Source organism: Colius striatus, chromosome 12 (assembly GCF_028858725.1).
Source record: "Colius striatus isolate bColStr4 chromosome 12, bColStr4.1.hap1, whole genome shotgun sequence".
In the NCBI taxonomy this organism is placed as follows: domain Eukaryota; kingdom Metazoa; phylum Chordata; class Aves; order Coliiformes; family Coliidae; genus Colius; species Colius striatus.
In genome coordinates this window covers 14682501-14709860 of record NC_084770.1, presented here as the reverse complement: position 1 = coordinate 14709860, position 27360 = coordinate 14682501, and the positions used below count along the sequence as shown (strand labels likewise).

At 40.6% G+C, this 27360-nt stretch overlaps 1 protein-coding gene across 5 annotated transcripts in view; it reads right to left on the bottom strand.

Moving 5' to 3' along the window:
- PAX3 (paired box 3) overlaps window positions 1-27360 on the bottom strand; it is a 76716-nt gene that overhangs the window by 23696 nt on the left and 25660 nt on the right. For 2 of the 5 annotated variants that reach the window (XM_062005661.1, XM_062005663.1), the window contains exon 5: window positions 1373-1578. In XM_062005661.1, the coding sequence (XP_061861645.1) occupies window positions 1373-1578 (206 nt within the window). Of the gene's footprint in view, window positions 1-1372; window positions 1579-9873; window positions 9877-14776; window positions 14786-27360 lie in introns of all 5 variants that reach the window. The other 3 variants (XM_062005660.1, XM_062005665.1, XM_062005664.1) reach the window with 3 other exon arrangements.

Below are 27360 nucleotides of genomic sequence, written 5' to 3'. Positions count from 1 at the left end.
GTGTGTTGGTGACTGCCAGGGCTCGATTTGGTCTTACCTGGCCCAAGTCTATATATGAAGCTGTTTTGTAAGCATTTCAATAAATGTGTCCAGAAAAGAGCCATGCACCACTGAGTTTGCCTTCCAGACATAGGTCTGATTTTCTCTCACAGTCATAAACACAAGAAATCTGGCAAGAAGTCTTTTGCAAAAACATGTAGCGGGGAAATCTGAAAATGTCTGGACCTTTCAAGACAGATACTCAAGAACACAGCCACACTGCAATAGACATGCTTGTCTTAGAAAGTCAGAGAGATATTTTGGATTACTTATTTCAGTTTGCAGAGTCTGAAGGCCACAGTCTGAGCTTCAAAGGTCAAAATGTAAAAGCAGAGCTTCACCAAAGTCGACCAAATTCACCCATATCCTTGGTTAGATCACAAGTCACCACTCATTTCTCTTCCTTGCTTAGAGTCACAAGCTACAACATTTTGCTTGTTACCCAACTGCACATTTGTTTATGAACACTTAGATGTCAAGTAGTGCATGAGCAGCAGAGGATTTTGGCCCTAGTATTAAACATTTTACAGGATGTTCTGCTTTGCTGTGAAGCACAGTAAGTCCTAGTCTGAACCTGAACTCTGGGGTGTTGTTCATTCCAGAATTATTTGGCTGCTATTTTCACATTTTTAGACATCCGAAAATCCAGGATTGTGCTCTTCTTTTCTCTTTTAATTTAAATCAACTCCACAGTTTACTCCTCCAGCACACCTTAGCTTGTTTTAGACAATCCAGATCTACGTTAAGTTGAAGTCTTCAAGGTTATTTGAAGGTTTATTTTCTTTTGAATTGCACTAACAGTGAAGATAAAGGAGATATTACAAGGTTTCAATCAAATCGTCTTCAAAAGCTAACCTAAAAGTAAACTGCAGGTACTACACTGGTAACCTTGCTTACTCACATAACTCTATAGACACATTGCCCTTTTAAAATTATTTTTCCCTCCTCTGTCAGTGCCTAAAATATCCAAACAACAACAGATGAAATCAGTTAAATAACCATAAACTGGCACAACAGAACAGCTGACCTGATCACATGCAGAGTGCTGTCAAATGCATAAAGCAAACTGGGAAAACAGAACTTCTTCTCCAAAGGCTCAGTGTTATACTCATGGTAGGTTTGGAACAATTAATGGGGAAAACACTTTTTTTTTTCAAAGCAGTTGTCTCCAGTTGAAAAACCAATGTCCATGAGCAGATGAAAACCCCCCTAAGGTTACAAACAATATAGCCTCACTTTTTCCTTCTACCCAGGAGTAGGATCATGTACGAATATAAAAGGACTGGCATGCTGACAGAAAATTCCCTGTTTTAGGCAGCTTTTAAAGACATACCTGGACACGAGCCTCTGTGAGTTTGGCTCTTTGTGCAAGTTCTTCCCTAGTATAAATATCAGGGTAGTGTGTCCTCTCAAAAGCTCTTTCTAGCTCTTCCAGTTGCTCTGCTGTGAAGGTTGTCCTGCTGCGACGCTGCTTTCTTTTTAAAGGTAAGTCTGGTTCAGAATCAATGTCAGAGCCCTCATCAGACTGGGGTGCTGATGCTCAAAAAAGAAAAGAAAATGAAAGACAAAGATTAGCTTTCGTTGAGGGGGAAACCCACCAAAATAACAGATCAATCAATGATATCTTATATGGAGAAGCTGCTTTTTCCCCATGATTAAGAACGGAGATGGCAAACTTCAAAAGAGCAAAAAAAGTGATAAATAAATCAGAGTTAATTGTTACATTGTTCAAACAAAGAATCATCAGAAGTTCAACTGAGTTTAACACCTTTTCCTGGCCCAAGAGTATTTAAGGCCCTCTAGAAATCTTCTTGAGTAAATGGATTATTGAATTTCTTTGGTTTAACTCCTCCAGCAGTTTTGCAAGTGTTTTAAAAACTTGAGCAATACGGCTTAGTCCCAAGCAATCCGACAAGCAATCCAGCATTGCTCCTCTCCCTGAGCTAGTGAACAGATACAGGTGTTTGTCACACCAATGTACATGTTGTAAACAAAACATTCTGACTCTACAGACACATGTTCATGAGACCTTCCCTAGAGAGCCACCACTAAAACCTTATAGATTAAATAGTTGTGGAAATGATTACAAAGGTATGGAGAGTGCTATTGAATAAATTAATTCTCTCACACAATAAGATATTTACCTCTTGTCATATGTATTATTTATCCTACACTCTGAGCAGCACATTTGTGTCAGTATACCTCAGCACATTCAAACAATCCCACCTGTCTTAGGATCGCCTCATGTAACCTTAGGACAGGACTGACTGATAATGGTTTTTTTAAAAAAAATGAGTCTGAGACACACATTGCACATAGAAATTCTGTAAGAATAGCTCAAGAGCAATAGTTTGACTTGTTCTTCCAGTTATAAAGCACGGAGACTCCAGCATATGTGATGACCAGAGCTGAAATATGCAGACTGTGTGCTTCCCCCCAACCCAAGGTTTCAAGCTTACTCCTCCTAACCTTCGGAGGTTTTCCAGCAGAGCAGACAGCTACACAGAGATGTGCTGATGCTCAGCTTCCAGGCAACAGTCCCAGACATGACTGCAAAAGAGCCAGGCTGTCGGACTGAAGACCCCTCACACGATGCCCTGAGTCGGTATTTAAGGAAAGTCAGCAAGAAACAGACGATGTACAACACGTCCATAATCCAGGGAGAGACCATCGACTCTTGTAATCAGCAGTTTACAGATAAATTAGAACTAAAACTCTTTCTAGGTTTCATGGATGTGGAGAGATGACCTCACAGAGACTGCTCCTGGCATCATTGTTTGTTTCCCCCATGCTCCCTGACAAGTGAATTCCATCTACAGCCCAGCCACAGCTGAACCCATGGCTATAGCTGGGAAGCCTCTTCCAGTATCCAACCACATTATTTCTCCAGCAATCAGTAATGATCTAAAAGAGTAGACTTCCAAAGTCAGTCTTTACTTGCATCAGCTGCTGTCCCAGGCAAGCATTTGTTTTTGCCTGAGTCTTCAAGGGAAATCACCTAAAGAGGGCAGACACTCCCCAGTGATGCTGAAACTGCTTTTTCAGTTGAAGCACAAGCATTGCTTCTACTACTTCAATAGTGCCAAATAAATTATAGATATAGACATTGATTTAAAATAATCTTCTTAATGTGATTTATTTGGAAGTGACTGAGAGCACAATGCCAAAAAGGAATCACTGTTTTTCAAGCTCCAGCTAAACCTCCCCCCTATGCTCATTTGTAGCTATCTCACATTTCCAATTCCACTCAAGCTGTTTCAACTAATAAATACACCTAATCAGTTTACTTACTCTTACAGCATGAGAAAGAAAAAGTGCTTTTTTAGGTAAGTCAGCTGAAGAGTTTATGAATTTCTGCATACCAAAAAAAGGACAATTACTAACAATGACTGCCAGACCAGAGGCTCTTATGTGAAATATATCATCATTGTCCAGACACCATCAGTATCTTGGACCCAGCATACACAGGATATCAGGAGAAGCTCCAACAGAGCTCAACAGCAGTGTGCTGTGAAAATACCCAACTCCCAGTCTCTTATTTGCATGGAAGCTTTGCCTCAAGCAAGACTGGATTCAAATGTTCTGGTTCTTTAGAATATTTGTCTTGTGAACAAAGGGGAATCAGCACAAATATCCAATCCCAAATAGTTCAAGTTCATTCCTTATTAACAGGCAACCTAGGGTATCACAAGATGAACGTAACACATTGTCTGAATCAGTGACAAATTCCCAATCTTCTCAGTCAGGGACCCAGGTGACATTTGCCTTCTTCAGCAACTGCTAATTTCCAATGCTCCAGGATGGCTTTATGCTACTGTTCAAGTGTAAAAAGAAATATAGGATACCTAAAATATAGTCTCCCTATGCTGGTCTGAAATACAAATCACCCATATCAATCAGAATGGCTGTTGCTGACAAGCTAGACTAGTGGAGGAGAGCATTCCAGCCATGCTGACAGGGTCAATTGGCCAGCACCACACTCTGACCACACCTGATGTGGTAAGACTTGAAAGAGCTCAGGTGTCCCTTTGGAGACAATTTCTCTGACAAAAGTTGCTTTTGATTGTGTACAATATGGGGTTTGTTTGGTTTGGGGCTTGTATTAAATTAAAAAAAAGACAAATACTCAGATCTCAGGAGCTCTTTCAATAGTCTCTTTCTGATTCTACACATATGTATGGAACTTCAAACATCTACATATATGCCTATAAAAAGACACCTTAAACTCTGTTATTTAAAGTGTATATCTATTGCAAAATTTCTGATGTCAATTCCCTCACCAACAGGGTGAGAAGTATCAGACCACCTATAACAACCGTTCTAAAAATGTTTTAGAAGGATTTAGAAAACTCTTGTGATGCTTCCCTGCACCTTGTGTTCATGCAGCAATGAGAAGGCAGAAACATTGACTCCTTTTCATTTTAGCTTAACATTTCATTAAGTAGTATATGAAAGGCACAAAGGGAAACCAATTAGAAAAAAAATGAGGTATCTAAGAGTTCAGGACCATGTATCTAATCAAGTGCAAACATTTATCGATAAAGTTACAAAATTAATGTAGAGAGACAATTTATACCTAATGAAACGTCTTTCATATCTATCTGATTTCATTGGTGTTACCCTTTGTCAGGCCTGGCTGCTAAATGCAGCTTTATTAAAAACATTGAGTTCCTTTGAGTTGTCTGATTTGCAATATTAAAATCAGGGAAATCTCAAACGATAGCTCCATGTCTGTACTACCAGCTACACTATTTTTATTTCTTACAAAGTCTTCTTAAATACTCTTCGTTTTCAGGAAGTTTTTATTCTTTTCTTTTTCCTAAGTTGTTTCCTTTTACATAAGGTGAGAAACCAATTAGAGTACTGGCTGAGCACATAAATTTGACATATCTCGGCCTTTAAAACAGCTGTATTCATTTCACATTTGCTCAATAGCCATGGCATATTGCCCTTTTGCTAAGCAGTATCTAACTAATAGACCCACCAGCTTCCATGATATAAAAAGATACTACTCAGTGCAGGTAAAGGTGGTCAGATTTTAGTTATTTCCACAGACACACAACAAGTATATCACTAACCTTTACAGTTATTCTAATTATCTTCATACTACAACCCCTCAAAGCTATTAATAGCAGAAAAAAAGAGACTAAAAAGTGCCCTGGGAGAGTCCCAGCCAGACCCCTTGGGACTACTGGTGCTCACCTTACTGGACAGCTAAAAACGTGAGAGGCAGCCAAAAGCACTCCCATTAACTGAGCCATGAAGTTCAATTAAAGAAGGAATTACAGAATTAAACAGCAATCATTTGTATCTTAACCTTTCGTGACCTGTCTGGTGGCCTGAAGAAATGCTGCATGCCAGTTATCACCACGAGATGCAAAAAACCTCTGCCCAGTGTCATAGGCATTCGATCACCTTGGGCTTTGCAACCATCTCTTTCCCAAACACCATAAATAGACACGTCAGGGCAAAAAAACTGAACAGAATCAGGCACAAGAGGTCATTCTGTGCATTGTTCTTCCTCTCAGCAAGACATTTCATCTGAATAATTAAGTAACAAAAACATGACAACTATTTAAAACCCCATACATTACAGCTGCAGCACAGCGCACCTGACAAACCCAGGCAGAGAGATTACCTTTCTGTGACCTGTGAAGACACATCTTCTCTGGCAACCCAATCTTTTAGTCACTCTGAAATGTTTTTAATACGATATGACACAGTCTCTTCCTCTAGGTGTAACAGCCTGGGGTCTGCCCTGGATAAATTCTATCTACCTATGGATCTTGCTCAAATAAGACAAAAAAACCTCCAAATTACCAAAGGCCAGAGAGGACTCTGGTACTGGCTTATTTGCTGGCAACCCTCCCCGGACCTTCTTATTTCTTTATTTACGCAAGATTAATTTCACAGGCTCTCTCCCTCGTGCCACATCTCTATTAGCAAAGGCTGCGGCCGGGGCATCGGCAGCTTTGGGGCCAGGCAGGGCGTTCTGCGGCGGCAGGCACAGTACCGTCTGATCCCTGGCAGCCTTTCATGCCCAATGAAATGCGAGTGACCTCCTCGTGTTTACTCGGGTGCAGGCGAGGAGGAGTGCAGCAGGGCTGCTACCCCCACACAAACCCACACTAAATGACAAATGACACTTTCTCTTTGTGATCTTTGGGATTTTTGTTGACTTATTTGGAGGCTTTTGTTGGGTCCTAAGAAATGGCCTGTGGCTGAAGCCTATTCGGCCGATTTCCACGCTCCATCTGTGGTATCCATCAGCAGGGCCTTTGCCCGCATTCAGGGCTCTGACACCTGCCTGGCAGGATGCAGGAGGCACAAAGGCGGCTGCGGCGGACGTGAGGGGGGTGGTGGGCTGGGGAGGCTGAGGAGGGCAGCCAGGGTGAAGGAGATGCACAGCGGGGGTTAATCCAAGCTACTCCATCCCCAAACCTCAGCACCTGGAGGCGTCCCTCCAAGACTGCCTTCCCCGCCAGAGGTAAGGGGGATCAGACGAAACCCTCCATCATACAGTGGATGAATTAAAGAGGAAAGGAAGGCAGAGAGAGAAAAACTATCCCAGGATGTGAGCTGTCAGAGTCACCCCAGGCACTGGCTAAATAAACCTCCGGAGGTGGCTTGCTGAGGGCTGGGAGCAGCAGTAGGTGGCCAGCAGCACATTCCTGCCTGGATCCTTGTTTGTGTTGGGGTAGGCTTTCAGCAGCTGGGGTTTTAACAGTCTAGAAACATGTCAGGCGTCCGTCCTTTCTTCAAAATAAAGTCCAAAGGCAAATAAAATGGCATCTTTATTTCCTAACAGCCCCTCCCCACCTCCCCTCTGAGCAATCTCGTTTTGGGGCAGGCTTATATTTGCATACAAGATATAATGAATACTCTGGAGCCGACTGACTACATCCCTCTCAACATATCATCCCTTCGTTTTGCTGAATCTGCCTGGGGAAAAGTGACGGCAGGCTCTCCTCTCGTCCTCCTCCTTCCGAAACCTCACTGTCACAGCAAGGAGCCATTAAAAAGAAAATACACCCTGCCAGGTCTGTGCTAATCAAAACAGGACAAATAAAGTCTGACACTCAACAACTCCCTGAGTGCCTGCAGCCCTGGGTGGAGACTACAGATTAGTTATGAATATGGCAGTCAGCAGGGGATGAGCTCGGGGAGTCTGGAGTCACCTCTCAGCCACCTGTGAGCTGTTTAAAACACAACTGAACACTGTGTTTATCTAAGATAAAGCATGCTCCAAAGATTAGAAGAGCACACCAAAATTTGAGGTTGTGGTGCTCCCACCAAAGTACTTTTGGCAAGTTATCCAATTCACTGTTCACTTTCTGTGCTTCACCATCACTGAGGGAAGAAGACAGGGATGATTTGGGCACCTTGAGTTTCACTTCATTGGGTCACAGCCCAAAATTTGTTAGCGGTTGAACTCCTCTGAGAAAATGAAAAGAAAATTTAAATAAATACAATGAATTAAATAAGAAGCCACAAAAGATTTATCAGTAGGACTAAGGCAAAACATGCTAATGCTGCTACATGCTCCTATTTCAACTCCAAAAGGGAAAATTTAGGATCAGCAAATACATAAGAAAATTCTCAGTCTTGCTAGAAAGAATACCTGGCCCTATGTGAAATACTCACAAGTAGTAAAATGGCTTTTAACCCTTTATACCAGCATTTTGATTATGATATATCAAAAACCCAAGAAATTAAACCAAAAAGCAAGCCTCTGTTCTAAATGTATCGCTCATCTAACAAGGATTAAGTCACACTTCAATTACTCCTTTGAAAACCGCTGCTATTTGCAAAAGGCATACTTATAAAAACATTGTAAATGGATCTTTTAAAACTCCACGCGCAATTTACAAAAGTCTGCAGTGAGAGAATGAGAGACCTGGGGAGAAAACATGTTGCTGTTTAAGAAAACTGAATACTAAGAGTAATTAATCGTTTATTAGAATTGGAAAAGAGCATCTCCATCTCCTGTGAGCTGGAAAGTCAGCACAGAAAGAGAACAATCACCACAACAGCGATAAAAGTGATCTTCTTGAGAGAAATGGATGGTATTTTTATTTTGTTTGGGCTGAATCACAGAGAGAAATGTGCTTTGTACAGCGAAGTGAAAAGGAAAACAGTAGCCGCAGTAAAAGGAAATGGCCAACAGTGACTTTTATTTACAATTACCAAGAGACAGGCTATTATTGACCATATGTGCCACAATCACCCTCCTTATCATGGGTTGGCCATCATGTCCATTGGGAGCTGTTAATGAACTGGGTAATTGAGCTGCTGACATGTGTTACCAAAACAAAACAATAGGAAGAAGAGACAAATGAACATTTTATTTGCCAATCAGAGTAGGTTCCGCTTTTCAGAGAGCTGTGCCTAAGTAAGTGGCTGAATACATAAAACAGTGCATTGAAGGCAAGCAGATGCATGCACAATAATGGTTAACTGACAGCCTATGCCCATCTGTGCTTAACATTTTGTTAAAGAAATTACTTGACTTGCTAAAGAGACAAATCATACAGCTGCCCCAAGTGCTGCGTCCTTATAAGAGATAAATCATTAGCTAAACTGTTTCATGCTTAAAATGACAATGCGTATTAACAGTTATGCAGGGACGTTTTGTCAGCACAGCATGGTGCAGTTATAACTTACAAAAAAATGTGACAGCTCATAGCTATTCAACAATTTCAACTTAGAAGAGAATGACAACACTGTGAAAACAATTTCACTGCATAAACAAAAGATAATTCACAGGCTCTTCTTTTTAAAAATATATTTATTTCTTTTTTTGAATGATGAAATAATATGGAAAGGACAAAAACCAGGCAGTGTCTAACTGTTCTGCACCATTAATCTGCTAGCATGTACTTCATTCAAAACCACAGAGCATCAAAAGGGAACACATTACCTTTTAAATATCAAAGACTGCATTGCTAGCACTAAGAATAAATGGCTAATTCTCAACTGTGCATGAAAGGATAAAGAATTTCTAGAGTGAAAGGAAGGGAAGAGGAAACTGCAAATACAACTACAAAAATCTCTTCTATCCCCCCACCTCCTCTTCCAAAAAGAGATTTGTTTTGTTGATACAAGTAACATTAAAGTACTTAACAGCTTTGCATGTGGGTCTGATCCCGCTCTCCAAGTTTCACTGCTGCAGATTTGCACTGGGAATCATCATTATTAATTTACATTGAAAACTAAATATAAAAGAACTGCAGTTAGCACTCAGCTCCTGTTGAATGGGTAGTACACACACGTGTGTGTATAGCCCAGGAAGCCTGCACAAAGGAGGGCAGAAAAACAGACCCCTCTCCTCCCAACTTAAGTCACACAGACCAGGGCAGGACAGACTCTCAACCAGATTTACCTGAGCAGCTGCACTATCTGGAAAAACAGAAAAAAAGGAAGAAAAAAAGCCCCAAAACCAAAACCCCAACCAAGCAACAACCCAAAAAACAACAAATCAACAAAAAAAAGTCATACACAGAGAATAAAATCACAAAAACAACTCCAAATCATCCCAAAAAATAATGTGATTTGGTGAAACTTGTCTAGCCTGTGGGAGCTTTCTGTGTGGCTTCAGAAGCTGGTGCCCATATAAGGGTTAGCTTAGGGTTAATGGCTAAATAAAAGTTAAATTGCTACCGTTTTCCCCACAAAGACAGGCCTGCCTTGCTGCCTTCATATGGCTCCTATTCACTGATCTCAAAAGACCTGGTATAAGACGAAAGTTGGATCCCCACAAGCTTTGCATCTAGGCAAGATATGGCTACAACATCATACAACCACACTGTCACTGGACTCTGAGTCACCCCGGACGAGCTCTCTGAATGCAGCCTATTGACTCAAGGGGATGGATTTCTGAAAAGCATGAAGAGGAGTCACAAGCACATCCCATTGATTTTCACCCGAAGCTCACGAGTGCCCACATCTTGGGGGCTTTCCAACACTCCCCAGAGGTAGCATCGATGGTAGAGCAGCAAACACAAGTACTGTACTTACACATAGCAATATCTTGTCTTCTCACTTAATAGAAAACCAGAAAAAAAAAAAAAAACAACCAAAAACCAGTACAAACTAGGAGATTACAAGAGAAAACTTCAAGAGCACTCAAAAACCCCAAGGGCTCACAGCTTTGCCTCCAAATTTAGGAAAAGTTGAAGGAAACTAAATACCCAAATCAAAATGAAGTTTGCCCTCAGCAACCTTTAGGAAGTCAATATTTTAGGTGATATTTTAATATAGAAGACAGGGAGACTTAAGAGGAAAGCTAAATCTCTCCTGTACAAATCCCAGAACATACTAAGAAAGGATTGGCATCATAACTTCAAGCTGGTATTAGCTGATGGAAGAGTCGATTGGTAACCAATTAAGACTGAAAAACATTGAGTATCCTGGGAGATGGAATTTGTCAGAAGAGAAATTAAATAAAGCAAATGAAGGAGTCTCTGTATAAATAACGAGACTGTATTAGTGTGTTAAAGCATTGCAAATAATTGAGCTGTCAGCAATCTCTCACTCTGTAGGCAATGTGGATTTTTCAGAAGAAAAAAAACACTATACATTATATTTGGCTCAATCCTCTGCAACAACAACAGGCAAACAAAACTGAAGTTATACAACCTGACCAAACTTACTGGGGACATCAAGACAAAAAGAGCTTAAAAGCATCCCTCAAAAACAGCTCTGCATCACTTCTTTTCAAAAAGAAACTGTACAGATGCCTAAGGTGAAACATTTTGAGAATGTTTTCATACATTTCCTACCTCCCTCCATTAGTTCTAGCACCTGAATTAATACCATCCCTGATTTGAAACAAGCACTGGCAGAGTAAGTTGTTGTAGATAGCTTCATCTCAAAGTCAACATCACAGTCCTCAAAGTCTCCAGGGGAAATGGAGGCTGTCAACTCTTCTTAAATACACAGCTGCAGCCACAGCACCTCTGAAGCCGCTTTTACCTACTATAGAGCTAAGATGAGTTATATCATCTTCTCTACTTATCACTCTTAGGACTTGGAATGACCAAAATAATTCCAGATTTTTTTTTTTAAACAAACCCTACAAACTGAATATTGGATTTTGTCACTGAATACTCCATTTCCTCTAGAAGTCACTTAACTTTGCAGAAGACTGCTGGGTTTTTTTGTGAGAGAAAACTAAAAGTGCTGATGTTTGGGTTTGGTTGGTTTGAGAGTTTTTACAGACTCCAGTAAACAAAAAAAAAAAGCTACATTTTTTATCAGATACTTTTCCTCTGACTGATTTTCCAAGGTACTACCTTACTCTTGCCAAATGCTTCCTCTCCAGCCAAATCCATTAATAACTCAAGGTTACTCCCTTCACAACTGCATAAGAATTAGGGTGCTGACCCTAAAATCCATCATCTTCTGTCATGAGATCTGGTCCTAGCAAGTACTGAGCCCTCTGGTCCCACTGGTCACAGTCTCTGTCTTTATGGTTGTTCCAGTACTTGGGATGAAAGGACCCTACAATGGGATAGCAGCAGGGTGCTCAGCTCCTCTTTGTGTTACTTCCCATGGGGGTTTTTATTCCCAGTTCCTGCCTTGGGTGCCAGCACAGGGCTGCAGGAGACTCCCTGAAGCACACAATGCTGTTTCATTCATTATAGTGCCTATGATGCCGTTACAGTAATTAATTTGAGTCCATCAACCAGTCACCTGCAGATTCTCCTTGTCTCTTGCCCTGCAGAGACTGTGTGTCAATCTCTTAATTACCCTTCCCACAGACTGCCACCTGAGAGCTCATGGTGCTGCACCTACACATAATCCTGACTGCTCTGGTCAGGTGAAATGAGAGCAAAGAAACCTCATGACAGCTAGTAGGGCTTGTAGGCCACCTGACCATACTTGCTGCCATATTACACATACTAATTGGATATGAGAAATTAAAGCCAGACATTTTCTACTTTTTAAGCAGACATCAAAACAATCAGGATTTGGTAGATTAAAGAATAAAAGGAGATCCATGAACACATACAGTGCTAGAAAGAGATTAACACTGTGATTTGGTAATAACGAAGCAAGGTTTGAACTTGCCATCTGTTCAAAAGAAACATGGGGAGTTTAATTTCCATAGAAAACTCACCATTCTTCAGTCCAAATAAGAAAACCAGAACAAAACCAACATCAACCGACCTCAGAGCAGTCTACAGATGGGTCTGATGTGCCATGCTGGGCTGCAGACAGCCCCACAGCACCTTTACAGCACAGAAAATGTGTCCAGCTGGGAGTCAACCTTGATCCATTCTATACACCACAAGCATATGTAATTCCCATACATTTGCTCTCATTTACTACTTGGCGACAGATAATGACAAACGCTCTTAAAACCCTACAAGAGCAATGGTTTCTGGTGAATGCTTAATGGTGGAGATCTCAAAAAACATTTGACTAAACAGACACATACATCACCTACTTTGAAACATCTACAGGTATTAACAATAATTTATACCTCTCTGAATCCTTAGCAGCCTCAAAACTGGAGTAATTGTGCACCAAATTTTAAGAGATAAATACGTTGTCTCCTGCTCTGGCTGGAGGGTTGGACTAGATGATCTTTCGAAGTCCCTTCCATCCCTTAAGATTCTGTGTGATTCCACCACATACATAAGGCAGAAGAGCAGGATGCCTGTTGGTACATCCTGTAGGCTTTGCTCAGAGAATAACATTACAAAATATACTTTAACTCTTGCTTCTTTTTCCCCCCTTCCACAGTCTCACTCATTTTGAAAGAATATTTGTTTAGGTATCAGAATGAAATAAAGTTATAAATGGTATCAAGCCCCTTTATATAAACTCTGACATTAAGAGAGATTTAAAACAATGAGGAAAGAAATGTGTGAGTCGATGAGCGTGCACAGTGTGCATGGAGCACAACTTACATAATACTTACATTATTATGTCAATATTGTTGACTTAACTATTGTCTTCAGTATGTTAATTTTAGTAGATTTTGCCATGGTTCTTTGCATTTTGTAGCTCTGTAAAAGGAACTATGATTTTATGCACTTCTTTCCCAAAAAATTGGCTACAAAGCATTTCCCACAAAACTGACAATTACACAAATTAAGTCAGGCAAATTAAACAGTAATTAAGATTGCTTCTATTTTGGGGTGAGAGGGAAGTACCTTCACTCTATTTTAAAATATTATTCCCCCAGGCAGTTACAGAACTGTCTTTCCTTCCACAGTTTGGAGGAGTTGTAGTTTTTGATGTTTCAGCTTCCTGAGACTTAAGGAGCACAGAATACACTACACAAGCTATCCTCAACATGCAAATCCTTGCCACAGCCTAAATATACACCTTACAGACAGAGTATGTGTGTATGTGTGTCAGTGCACACACAGTTGGGCATAACCTGCAAATTGTGCATGCCATGCATGTGTAAAAATACAAACCACATTTATTGTTAAGACTGATAGCAGCCCTGATCAGGTAGAAGGCAGCTATAATTTTATCAAAGCACAGATGTGTTGTAAGATATTTGATCAAGACAGTACCATGATGCATATAGCATCCCAACAACATAGGCACCTGCAGTTTCAATGGCTTAAAGTGACAGGATTGTCTAAACAGACAGTATAAGTCAATTATAATGTACAAAAACACACATACTATCACTCATTCCTTGCCACTCACAATGGAAGAGACACTAAATAATCTAGTTCTTCATGCCAAGTATTAAATGCATATCTCATATTTTCAGTGGTCTTTCAATCCAGTCTCTAGACTCAGATGTAGCCCTCACTCACACGTATCAGGAATTTCCATACATAGACACAAGGTAGATGACCTTCCGTTTAGCTCATTTACCCAGATGGGAACAGCCTGTGCTTTTTCTGGAGCATGAAGGGAGAGCATCATTGTCAGATGATCTCCCACACACTGAAAATCAATGGTTTTATTAAATTCAATGGTTTTACTCTCCAGAAACAGAACAAATTCACAGTGAAAGTGGTCACAAACAATATTTAAGACTAGAAAAAAAAACCAAACACAACAAAAGGCAAACATATCATAAAAAGTTGTTAAAACACCTGGTTTCTTAGCTACAATCTTTCATCTCTGTAAAATCACCAATCTTAAATTGTTAGGCTTTAGGATTAATTGATAGCATCTATTTAAAGGCGCTCTCTGTTTCCCAGACATCCTCAACATTATGGGGGGAAGAGAGGAGGATCTGAGAAAAGCTTTGTGACAACTATTAAACTATAACAATTCTGGCTGTTGCTTCATCTTGCCTTCTGATGTTATGGCACCAATGAACCGAGTCTCTCTTCCCTCCAGTCATACATGACTAAGATCACCACAGCCTGCAAAGATCCATGTGTGTGATGCTGGGTGTCCAGCACCACCATGACGGTCTTAAGAGCACTATTGCAAAACATGTGATGAGAAAGTTTTCTTTGGTGGAAACAAAAGTAGTGCTCCGTGTTTTTAAGTCCTCCCGAAAACACAGAAATCCTCCTAACACTGTACCACATTCAAAAGCAAAAGAGTTTCTTGAAAGCAGGTTCTTCACAGCTCCAGAGTACTTGGCACTTATTTGACAGTAATTTTTTTTAATACTAATTTCTTTTCCATCCCTTCACACCGTGTGCATTGTGAGATGCAATTCTCTGTCTGCTTTGGGTCAAATCCTGCTGAGAGCCATATCAAAGTTTTAAATACAGATTAGGAAGTCAAAACTTGGCCTGCAGACAGACAGGGTCTGATGATGGGGCCTGACGGATGCCCCAGATGTGTACAGGGGAAGCTGCCAGAATGAGCTCTGCACAATAGCAGAGAGACAGAAAAGAACAAAAGCTGCATGCCCCCAGCCAGCCTCCTGTGTCTGCAAAGTGGAAAAAAAAAAAATCAACTGAGAAATGAGCTCTTTGCAGCTTTTCTAAACAGCTTCCTTTTTATTGTTAGAGAAGCAGGGTAAGGAGATCCAGGACCCAAGGTTTAACACCGCCCAAGGGGATCACAAACCATAGAAACAAGTGCAAGAGAGCTACCCTGTGAGGGATATATTTATGGACTTTTTGGCTTTTATCTACTGTTGGGCAAGTAATCACTGTTTCTCCATCTTTGGTGGCATGGAATGTTGTGCTTTCAGGCTCACAACAGAAGACTAGAACATTTGCTGTCATGACAGACAGCAAAATAGACAGAAATAAAGAGAGGTTTCATTGTTGGGACACCTTACCAACATCTCTGCTGCAGCTGGGTATCAATGGGATGAGGTGCCTGCTCATCGTGCAGCTCCATCTTCGCTTTAAGGGCTACACATGTCTGTGCACCATCATATGCTTACATCATTAGGTCCTTCTCACAGGGACATCCCAAGATCTGTGTTGGTACAGCTCCCAGCACAGTGGTAATCTGTGACAGGGCTCCTGTTTACCATGGCAATACAAATAACAAGTGGCTGAGCAACAGATGGCCTGGAAACATTTCTGATGTTTTGGTGACAATTAGCTCATTCAAACACTTCAGTAAGACTCTCCAAATTATTCTAAGGGTAGTTACCAAATAATAACTTCCAAACAAACTTTGACCTAGGTTGTGCTCTGGTCAACCTTCACTTAATTCAAACATACATCATCACATATACGTGGATTAACCAAGATGTGTAGTGAATAACCTCTCAGCAAACACTCAGATTGTGATCTTCTCAGAAGATCTGTCAATAAAATTAATAATTCATACTTGTTTTACTAAGATAGTAGAATTTGCATAGCTATAATCCTTGCACTGTTTTCAACTTCTTCAAACATCAGAATTGCTCTGCAGAATTCAGACATCCAGGTGGGGATATTTTTTTGTTTTGTTTTTTTTTGACTGTTCAGTTAAAAAAAAAGTTTGCAAAAGTGGCTCAGTTGAAATAGAGTCTCATTCAAGTTTCCATGGTCACTTTTGTCTTGCTTTTTCAATCCCACATCACTCCAATTTTTTCCTATGTCATTCTGTAGGACTCAAAACCAGCCTAAATGCCTTTGGGATTTTTTTGGATCATGATCTAAACCAAGAAAAAGAATAAAAACATGGTCTGTGTGAAGAAGGGGCTAAACCATCCTCTGACCAACTCACTACGAGCGGGACATTGTTGTCTGTCTTAGAACAGTCACACATTTAACTAGAATGACAAAAAGAAGAATCGTTCCCTCTGGGAGCATTGATGCATCAGAGATTCGAATTTTCATTACAACCTGGGACTGTCAAGGTTCAGTAGGTTTGTGATCCTTCGAAGCAAGCCTCGACTTTGTTTTGAATAAAAAAATGGGCCTATTTATGGTTTTGCATCAAAGTCATGTGAAATGTGTGGTTTTGCATGGATTCAATTAGAGACAAGCCTGAGGCACAGAAAGTTCAGATCTTGATCTGGATTCAGACCCACCCAGACTAAGGCACTTGGTTCTTGTCCATCTCCAATTCCAGCATGAAAACCAGGTGGAACTCACTTTCAGCAAACCCCTGGCTCCTCCCCAGATTTCTCCAGCTTTTCAAATCTGATATGTCAACAGGAGGGTTCGATGACTTGTGATGGGATCTGAAACCTGTAAGACACTGTTTGAGTCCCTGCAAACCAAAACCATGGCATCTTCCCCGTTCCCACAATTAAGCCTTAAACCATAAGGAAAAAAGAAAACCCAAATTAACTGCCATGTTGACAGTTTTATAGACCCTCGAGGGCTCTGCCTACGTCCAAAGAAGACAGTGGGTCTTTTAAAATTAAAGTGAATTAGCAATCAAGTTCCTAAGGAGGATTCATATAATAAAGGGCAGAATTCAAAACAATTTAAAAAGTAATCCTTTGCCCATAAATCATTCTCTGTACAGTGGAAAAATGGAACACTGTCATTCTGATGCTTGTCTTAATTAACATTCAGTTGTTTTCCAGCTTTAAAGTAATTATGATATTAGTGGGCATCATCTTGCAGTAATGTTGCCATCAGCTTTGTTAGGAGCAAGATAACCTCCCAAATATTTTCTGATAAATCCAAGGGCTTTTTTGGTTAATTTTTGAACAAGCATGAGGGAAAGAATTAACAACAAGCATTACAGAAGGAACTAGAAGCATATTTGATCCTGTTGAGCCACTGAAGGAACCAAGATTCTCACCCTCCTCCTCAACCTTTTAGTCCACCAAGACACTGAACAAACTTTCTGCTTTTTGCACCCCAGTTATAATGTGTTTCCAGGAGTGTGTTCTCAAGGTATGGGGTGAGCACTCAGCTCACATTAACTAGCAGAGCTCTGTCAAGACCAGGCATTAGCACAGAGTATTTTACCGGGCTTAAACTCGCAGTTTAGCAGTACAGATATTTTCACAAACAAAGTTAAAGCAAATCCTGCAAACTCTTCGGAGTGTTTATATCTAACTCGATGCAGCTACCATTAAAAGTGATGACTTACAGACTCCTAAAATGCCATTCCCTTTAATATGATTTCCTATGGTAACACACAACTCATTGGAAGGCCTTTGCACCTATTTAGGAACAGACAGACTTTCAAATTAACTTCAGTGGAGCCATGACAGATTATACCAGCAAAGGTTCAGCTGCTCTGCCATTTGGGTATGTTTCTAATTGATGTCATTTCATGCTTTCAGACCACAGTTGCAACTTGGTGAGGAAGGGACTAGTTGCCCTTCTCCTCATTTCACGTTTGTCCGTCCAAGCTTTCTCTTTCTGCCTCCCCTATTCTGTGCTAGCAGAAAAACAAAATCACGTTACAGGCTTTTGTGAAAAAATGGAAAGAGAGAGGGAATCATCTGTCTCTAGAGGGAAAGGCATGTGGTTGTGGCAATCATTCTGAATGCTTTAGAGTGGAGATCAACTGTGCACTGGACAGTAGCTCCTTCTCCATTTCCAGTCTCCAAAAGGTTCAGTGAGTACTTAAAAGACCAAACAGATCAAAAATCAAGCAAACAAAACCCCAACTGCCCTCCTCACGCATTTACACACGAGTAAGCCCCACGTATTTGAATGTGGCTCTCCCACACTCCAAACAAGTATCCTAATGCCCAGTAGATGGTAGTTACACAGATAAAGCAGAGAAACTCTGAGAGGATCCAGAGAGGTCTGGTTACAGCTTCTCCCTCAGTGCCAGGGTTACACATTCCAGGGCCCGACAGGAAATACATTTTGTCGAAAAAATGCCGAAGGTTGTCTGTTACAGCTCAAGCTTTTTTCTGATGAGCTTCTTCATATTTTTTACCAACACAAAATTCAGAAATATTTACCAAAAGATTTAATTAAGAGGCTGGAACTATTCTGGTGTAACTGCAGCAAACACATTACTGTTTTCATGAGCACACCAAGCTTTTCCATTATGCTAATTGACGTCTCTGGAGTTCAGGACTTTCCAGTGCACAGTGTTACGTACCAAATGCACAACTCAGGGCTACAATATTCAACTAAAAAGAAAAAAAACCCTAACAGAATCTCTTTTCTGTCACTATTTGCCACTTTGGCTTTCAGAAATACCTAGTTATCATTGCATATTATATTTTCATTGCCATTCAATGCAAACATAATCAGCTTTAGTGAACAGTCATATTTATTATTCCTACAACTACGCTCTCCTCTTCTCCTCCAAAGCATCACCAAAGTTGTATGGTTCAAACCAATCTCTTTAGAGAGCCAGGCAAAGTGCCTCCTAAAAGCATCAGAACAACGGTATTTAAAAGAACCCTATTCCACTTTTTCGCCCCCCACTTGTTTCAATGGGGAGCATCTTAGCGTGGAACTAAAATAAGTCAACACCACGAAGCACAAAGGATTGCAAGGATTTTCTGCAGCATGGGCTTGTCAAAGCAAGTAGGCAGCCTTTGTGTGCTGCGGCACAGCGGGAGCATTCCTCCAGGTCTGAGTGGCGGAGTGCCCCCAGCCGCGGCTGCCCTGGGCGCCGGGGTTCCCACACCCAAGGCGGTGGGAAGAGGAGAGAGCAGAGCTGCAGAAGTAGCGTTGTAAATGGGATGAACCGGTCAACACGCTTCTTAGGAAATGCATGGCTTCCAGGAAGGATCACGTGGAAAGATTTACAATATCCCCACATCAAAGGGTTTGACATTGGCTATACTGGTGCTTTGAAAAGAAAGCCATGTCTGTCTCCTATAGCATCAGCTCTTCTGACTCAGGGAAGAGTGCAAAGACGTTTCTGAGAATCCTGTACTTCCACACAACAATATGGTTATCTTTTGACTTAAAAATAACCAAAAAACCCACAAACAAGACAAGCAAACAAAAAATAATTGAAATACCATCCCCATTTTCCTCTGCTCCAGTAAGGATGCCTCAACTTAAATTGCAATTTTGAAAAGTGTTCTCATAAATTCTCAGATTTCCCCAGTTAAAACCTCATATTTCTATTTTTGCCTTAACACCTTGCACCGAGACAGCTTTAAGGATAACGCCTGTGTTAGGAGTGTGAATGGGTGACCCTCCAGTACACACTGACCCAAAGATAAACTTTGACCTGATGTTTGCTAATAACACTTCTTCTTAAGATGCCTTGTTTCTTTTATGAACTACTGCTTGACTTGAGGATCTAGAAGCTGACACGCATTAATATACATCTCTGGGTGCCCTTTGACTTGGCCATCAAGACCTTTTGACCCCAGACTTGATTCCTAAGCCCTGTCAATTGTTTGCAAGTGGAAAAAACTTATTTTCTAGTAATAATTAATTTTGGTCATGTTTTATTAAGCATCTCTCCTCTCTTTTTAACTTGTTCTCATTCAAATTTGGGTATAAAGGATGTTTATTTCATTTAGTGGGCTTCCAGATTACAAAAAAACCGAAAACCTTAAGATACTCCTTTAGAGTTTAATCCTTTGTCTTCAAGCTTTGTAAAACTCCCAGTAATACTCAAGTGCCTTGACATTTCAAAAAAGCGCCCCATGAACAATAATATATTCTAAAAAGCCTCCTTTTGTGCTCCACTTTTCAGATTTATCTGTGTAGCTGTGCAGCTCCACAACTTTTTTCAGATAACTTTACAGCATGCTTCAGAGGAGATCCTACAGCCATAAAAGTCGATGGCAAAACTGCCATCAGCCCCCACATCAGCAGGATCTGGCCCCTCTGCTGAGTTTTCCTGGTGCCAGTCCCTATCCAACACTTGGCATTTTTAGACTTCTTGAAAGAAGGAATTGTGTCTACTCAAAAAAAAAAGCAAAGTAGATGTTTACATGTACATATCTTTGTATGTATATACACTCCTATAATTTGTACACTGGTTTAGGAGCCATGTACACATGCTGTGTACTAAAGGAGAGGGTGAGGAGCTGGCCACCAGCCCAGCCCCACCGGCCGAGGCACGCTGCTGCTTCCTGGTACATTTCGAGATGGAAATTTCTAATTCCTGGCATCATGTTACATTATGGCAGGAATTGCTGCACTTCTGCCTGGTTTACATCAGGGCTGAGAGATCGCACAAAGAGAACCAACGCTTTCCAGCGCTTAGATGATGTATCAAGTGTACGTCGCACACATAGCATTATAGCAATCAGCATCTGGTAAGGAACACCATCAAATAAAAGGCCTCCAGTCTCAAGAAGGAGCACTGGGATATGGCAAATGAGAGGGTTTTGCAAAATGAAGCAACTAGCCTTTATTTTTGTTCATAAAATGCAGCACAGACTCGGCAATTATGATGTTACATTCTTAGAGCTGCTCTGTTTTCTGGCGATGCAAAAGTATTTTCCAAAAGCTCCAAGAAAATGCAGTTGAAAAATTGAGTTTTGCATTTGAAACAAAACAAAACAACAAAAAAAACCCCCAAATTCACACATCACCAAGCAACACTTAAAGAAGAAACTGATGGAGACATCAAGCAATTGCACCAACAAGGACAGGTAAGAGTCAGTTCAGTAGAAGACGGTCTCAAGTTCCACTTCTTGCTGTCACAAGTGAACCAGACTCCAATTTGGGGTGGTGGAATAGCCAGGTGAGACATTTTGTGCATCTCAGCATCCCACTGTTGCCTAAGAAATGCATCCCAGTGTTCACCCCACATCTCATGTGCCTTGGCTGACACAAAAGAGCAGCCCAGAGCAGCCTGTCTCTGAGGCACACTCGTCCCACAGACACAGGACACTCGGTCACACACGCAGCATCTATGAAACCCTACCAGGCAAACAGCAACAAGCAAGGGTTGGAGTTTTATAAATATCTATGTGCGTCTGAAAAGACCTATAATGCTTTTTCCTGCTTCCAGAACAGAATGTATCCCAAACAACATGGGGTTTGGACAAGCCTTTTCAGGGATTTGGGTCTGACAGCTCCTCTGGATCAAGCAGTCAGATTTCTATGGGACTAAACCATGAGTAAGACAACTGCAGCAAAGAAAAAAGACCTGCTCCAAGTGAGGCCCTGGCAGGCAGCACCTGTCCCACTGGGGCAATCAGCAGTCAGGGCTTGCTTGGGTTGATAAAAAAATCTAAGGAGGAAGCAAATCTCCCTGAAGCTTGTGAGACTAAGCCAGGGGCACTGGGGCAGGTATTCTGACTCCCCAGGTTTCCCCAGAACAGGGTATTCAAACACCAAGTTGTTTATTGCATGTTCAAATAGTAGATCATGCATGCCATCGTATTTAAATGCTTTCTGTTTTCTTTTCCCTGCTCAGCTGACTCCATCCAGACATCTTCTATTTGCTCTATTTGCAACATGAAGACTATTCCTTTCTTTTTCAGTTTTATCCTCCAAATTTCAAAATCAGCAGAGCCTATTGAAACAGGATGGTACCCAACAGAATCAACAACCCTTCTGGGATAGGCACTAACTGTCCTTGCTCCAGGGAAATACAACTACCCCCAGGGAGTTAGAACAGAGCACTTTCCATTTGCAGCAAAAGAAACAAGTTTAGATAACATTTGGAAACAGCTGGAAACCAAAGGAGAGAGATGAAGAACCCAGACCAGCTAGCTAACTACACTAAACAGGACTTAGACTGCCATGCATTCTACTCCAAGTCCAGTGGAGATATGGGTAAGGTAGCTTGTACCAGCTAAGGCTCTATGATCCCTCTAGAAATCCTCTCTCTTTTCAGCTGATGCAACAATGCATTACTATCTTGATATATTCAGAGGGATCCTTATAAAGCCTTTTCCTCATGAGGCTCTAATATTATTCAAATTCTCTTGTAAAGGGGGAAACTTTTAAAACCAAACAATTTATTAATCAATTTATTAATTTAAATCCATCAGACTATAGATAAAACCCTATGGATACTTTGAAATTAGCTTTGAAATTATGTTATGCCTGACATATACAGGAACTCCTCTTTTCCTTAAAAAAATACATAAAATACAGTATTTACTATAAAAGTTGATATTTCTTCTTGTATGATGGCAGAACCCTTCATACAAGCACAGCTACACTGAATACTCTTTCAGATTATTTGTTAGACTGAAGTTCAAAGGAGGGTGCAATGTAGCCAGGAATAAAAAAACCAAACCAACAGAAAAGTTCCTCTGGTTAAAATTTAGCATGCAAGGTCTCAACAAAAGTGATTTTTGACTGTGCCAATGTTGTTTTCTCAACAACAGCATAAAAAAATATTTCTTCCCTCTCCCCCACAGTAAACCATTACCAGCTGTTGATGAAGTACTTTTTAACATGCATTAATTCATATTGTATACTGTCCATTTTGCATGGGTAGAGCATTTTTTGCTACAGATCCTTTACCAGTAAAGCCAAGAGTACTGCCCAGCTTTGCTATAAGGGTTAAGGTTTATTAATACAGGTGAGATTCCACCAAACAGGATCACACTGGAAACTAAAGTTACTTTTCTACAAAGGGAATCTCTGCATCATGCTCAAACCACTGCAAAGCCTTTCAGCATATTTTGCCCGTACAAAGCAACAGCCACTCCGTCCAACTAAAATCCACTATGCTTTTCTTGAAAAAAACCCAAACATACCAATAGTTTAGTGCTGTTGTGTAACTTCATGTACTTCAAGATGGTTCTCGCCACACACTTCTGTCCGTGTGTCTGTTATTACACGACTTTCTGCATCAGCTGGATCAGGACTAGAGCACTTCTCTCACATTGTAAATTCAGTGTTATCTCCTTGTTTCAATAATGGCAACAATTTCATGTGACTATAAAGATAGACTCGGGGATCTTTCCTTGCACCAGAACAGTTTGCCTGTTTATGGGCACATCCAGTTGTGCAAATTAAATCATGTTTCATACGTATAAATTCAGACCAGTGGAAAATTAAACCACATGGGGGTAATTTAACCAACAATACAAAGAAAATTGTGAGGAAAGTCTGAAACTTTGTCCTTAATTTACCCTGTTAGGGCAAAATAAGGCAGGAATCTCATACTATGTGTGCCACAATGCTTAGGTACAACAGCATATGTTAAGTAAGGAGAGTTGCAGCCTCAGCTCTTAAGCTTACTGTTTATAAAGTCTGACTGTTAACATTATACGTTGTTCAAAACTATATTTGTAGGAAAGAGGGCGAAAATGACTCTCCTACGTTTGTAAATGTGTTTGTCTTTAAGGTTTGTTTCAGAGGAAGCCATGCGTGCCTTAGCTTGCTCCATATGCAAACCCTTCCACGAGTTTCTAAACATGCTAATGCTGCATCTCAGGTTAATCGGGAAGGGTTTTTTGTTGGTTTTCTACTAGCAGCTTGCCTACAATCCACCAACCCACCACTCTTTATGTATATATGTTGAATAATTATGAAGCAGTGAGTATTTATCACCTTTTCTGAGCAGTAAGCAGAAAGAAATACAATACTATTACTTCCAGCTACTGGCTTTCCCAAGATAATTAGATAACACAGTGGACTGAAGCCTTGGTTAGTCCAATGCTGTTCAAGTTAAGTGATTGACATGCCTCTGTCTGGCTGCTCTATTAACTGTTTCATTTTGTTGCTATTTGCAGTTTGCTTGGCTAATACTTCGAACAAATACAGACTGTTTCTTTAGCCCCTTTTTTCTCTTTGACCTTCTCCTGCCCATTTTCTTTGAGTCACTTCAAACTGCCTTGAAAAGGCCTGTTGAATACACACAGTCCATCAGAGTCCCAGGTTCATCCCATTCCTTGCCCTGAATGCTTTACTTCAAAGATGGGCCGCATTCTTTAATTGCCCTTTGAATTAATATCAAAGGGTCACAATGCGAGTGCCAAAAGAGAAAGAGGCTTTAATGAAGCAAAGAGCTGCCATTCATTTGCAGATAAGTACGTTTTTATGCCTGACTGGTCACCACGGCTAAATGCTCCATGCAGAGGAGGCAGGAGGCAGAGAGACTTTCCCTTGAGTGGTGATTAGTTCAAACAAACAAGAGTAAACAAATAAAAAACAACACAAACATCCCGCAATGGAAAATAAGTTAATATGGCTGAATGTGGCAAAAAACAACCGACACCCCACAGCGTTAGTAAGACCATTAACCCTTTGCTAAATGCCGGGGTTCAGCTTTGCAGAGCTGCAGCCTCTGGTCCAGCCCCATCATTTTCCTCACCTTCCACAAAAAAAAAAACCCACAACCCAAAACAACAAACCAAAACATTTTGGGGGTTAAACTTTCACCCTTAGCCTCAGACCAAAGGCAGGAATTTCATTAGCACAGTTGCTTCCAGAGATATTTAAAAACAAAACAAAAAAAACCAACAAATGGCTATGTATGCATCTGACTTTGCAATAATAGCTTTTTCTGAGATGGGGCATATTCAGTGGCTTGCCTTTTAGTGCCCTTGGAATAAGAAACTCTGAATTATCTCTTGATTTACATTTTGCTAATGCATTCAGTACCATCTTAAAATGTGTGAACGTTCAGCTTTCTTAATTGCCTGAAGGTAATTTCGTTTAAAATTTCAATACTGGAGGATATTTTGGTTTAAATTTCAATACTGGGGGATTTTGTTTGGTTGACTGGTTGGTTTTGCTTATTTGAAACCTATGAAGCTGCACTAAGAAAACTTACTCAGGTTCTTAATCCAACCTACGGAGTCTTCTATTTTCTCTTTAAAATACCAAGAATACAAAATTAAAATGAGAAGCTTTAATGTACATTGCAATTAAAGCCACAATACAAGGATACAGAAACAAGAAGTTCACAGGTGTCATCTTTATAAATTCTGACTTATTATTTACAGACTCACGCTTCTCTTTGCACAGAAATAATAACTTAATAAATACAAAGTTGTTTTATTGCAGTAGAGTTATCTCCCCATGAATGAGGATTAGCTATACTCATAACAGTGTAAAAGTGCCTTATGAGTGCATTCACACCAGGAATTGTGCTGGCATCTCCCATAACTAAGAAGGTTGTAGGGGTACAAACAGTCCAGAGAAACACAGACCACATTTTTTAGCCCCACTTCTTCAAAAAAGGGATTTCTCATTAATATTGCATACACTTAAGCCTAATCCTGTGTGCAACCTGTCACAAGACCTTCCCTTACTGGTGCTTCCTGCTAGTTCTTTTTTTTTCTATCCCTCCACCACTACCCAGGGCCTGCCTTGCTCAGCAAGAGCACTCATCACCCCAGTCCTGGCTCCCAATCTTTATTACTCACTAGAACGTGAAGAACTTTGACCTTAAACATCCAGCTGGAAACTCAGTACTGACAAACACTGGAAAAGCATCTTGCATTTGTGAAGTGGAGGGAAGAAGCAGAGCAATGAGAAACACGCAGAGGAAGAGCAGAAAAGGTGTCAGCTGCAGAAGACAAACAGAAGTAAGTGGCTTGGAAGTTTTGGTGCCAACACTGGCATAGCTAAACTGCAGCTTTTTCAGAATATAAAGCTGGATGTCAAGCAGCCTGCTCAGTTGGAAATTGCTCAATTGTGCTGCTTTAGGTTAACGGTACTGCTGAAACTTTCATTTTGGTGGGTTTTGAGCTATCCTGATTTGTGACTTTCACACCTATCAAGACCTTAGAAGCTCTGGATTAACTGCAAGATTTGTTTCAGTAAATGTCAAACACCATCAAAGTTACATCATTCTTTTAACAACTGATGCTCTTCTGTTTCTGACGTGTTACATTTTCTAACATGTTATTTCAAAAACTATTAGCTAATTTATTCTGCACATATTTTCTATATTTCAGATTATTCATTTCACTCTTCTGCAAATGCTCACAGACAGTTCTGTACATTAGGCTAGATTATGCTATTAGCTGATAATGAAAGACATACTACCCCATTGGAATTCCTCTCCTAGAAACCCCAGCACAGCTGACTTCTCTGCAATTCCGGCCTCAGTAGAGCATCAGAAGTCAAACTGGATCACGCTACAGTTAGAATTAATTCTTATACACCACCTCTACTCATGTAATGAGAATGTTTTCCACGTGTGCACATGCAGTGCACTGAAGAGTGAGGCTGCAGGGACAGTGAGCCAAACAGCAGATCGACACGTGGCACAAGCTCAGAGCTTGAGATGGCAAAGCCATACCTGAGGACTTGCTCTGAGGCAGACGGACTGGCTGCTCTTGGCTGGCTCACAGCACCAAGCCATGCACCACAGCAGCCCTCTCCATGCGACAATCTCACAGCAAAACAGGCAGGGGCCAGGTCAAGCCAGGCACAACCAGGTTTGTTAACTTCACAAGCAAGAGTGGGGGCTCAGATACAGAGATCAGAGTCCCAGCCCCAGCTGCAGCACTAGGAGGGATCTCATAACCATTCACAGCCATGAGATGGACACTATCATTTTATGTGCTGAGTTCCTGCATTTTGATTCATGTCAGATCAAAACTAATGCAAGCCAAATACACCTACCCACACGTTAATGGGCACAATTACTACATTATTGGAATAGTCATCAAACATGTGGACTATCCTCTCTTGACTGGCTTGTATAGATATTCTTTGATACTAATTTTTACTCACTAGTACACAGTCTAGAAATATGGCAAAGTGGCACAGTTTTAATCTCTGACTATAGAGAATAAATGACATATGCAAAGCTTGATCTGGAGTTACAGCACGGATCAAGAAGGATAGGTAGACATGTTAAAAAATCAACCTCATAAAATAAAGCAAATAGTTTAGATGATGTCTCTCTTCTATATTTAGGTAACATTGGTTTACTCCTATACATTAAAACCACCCCAAACTTTAAATCAGGGGGGAAAATCCTATTAACCCCTTATTTCATCTATTCTGTTACTCCAGCTTCTATCAGTACATAAAATGTAGCTAGTGTTACAGTTACTAACAGCTGCAGAATAGGCTGATGAGCAAACCAGATCACTCTGTTTCGTGAACCATAGGAATGCTTTATAATTGTGATCATCATTATTAGATTATCAAGAATCACCTTAAA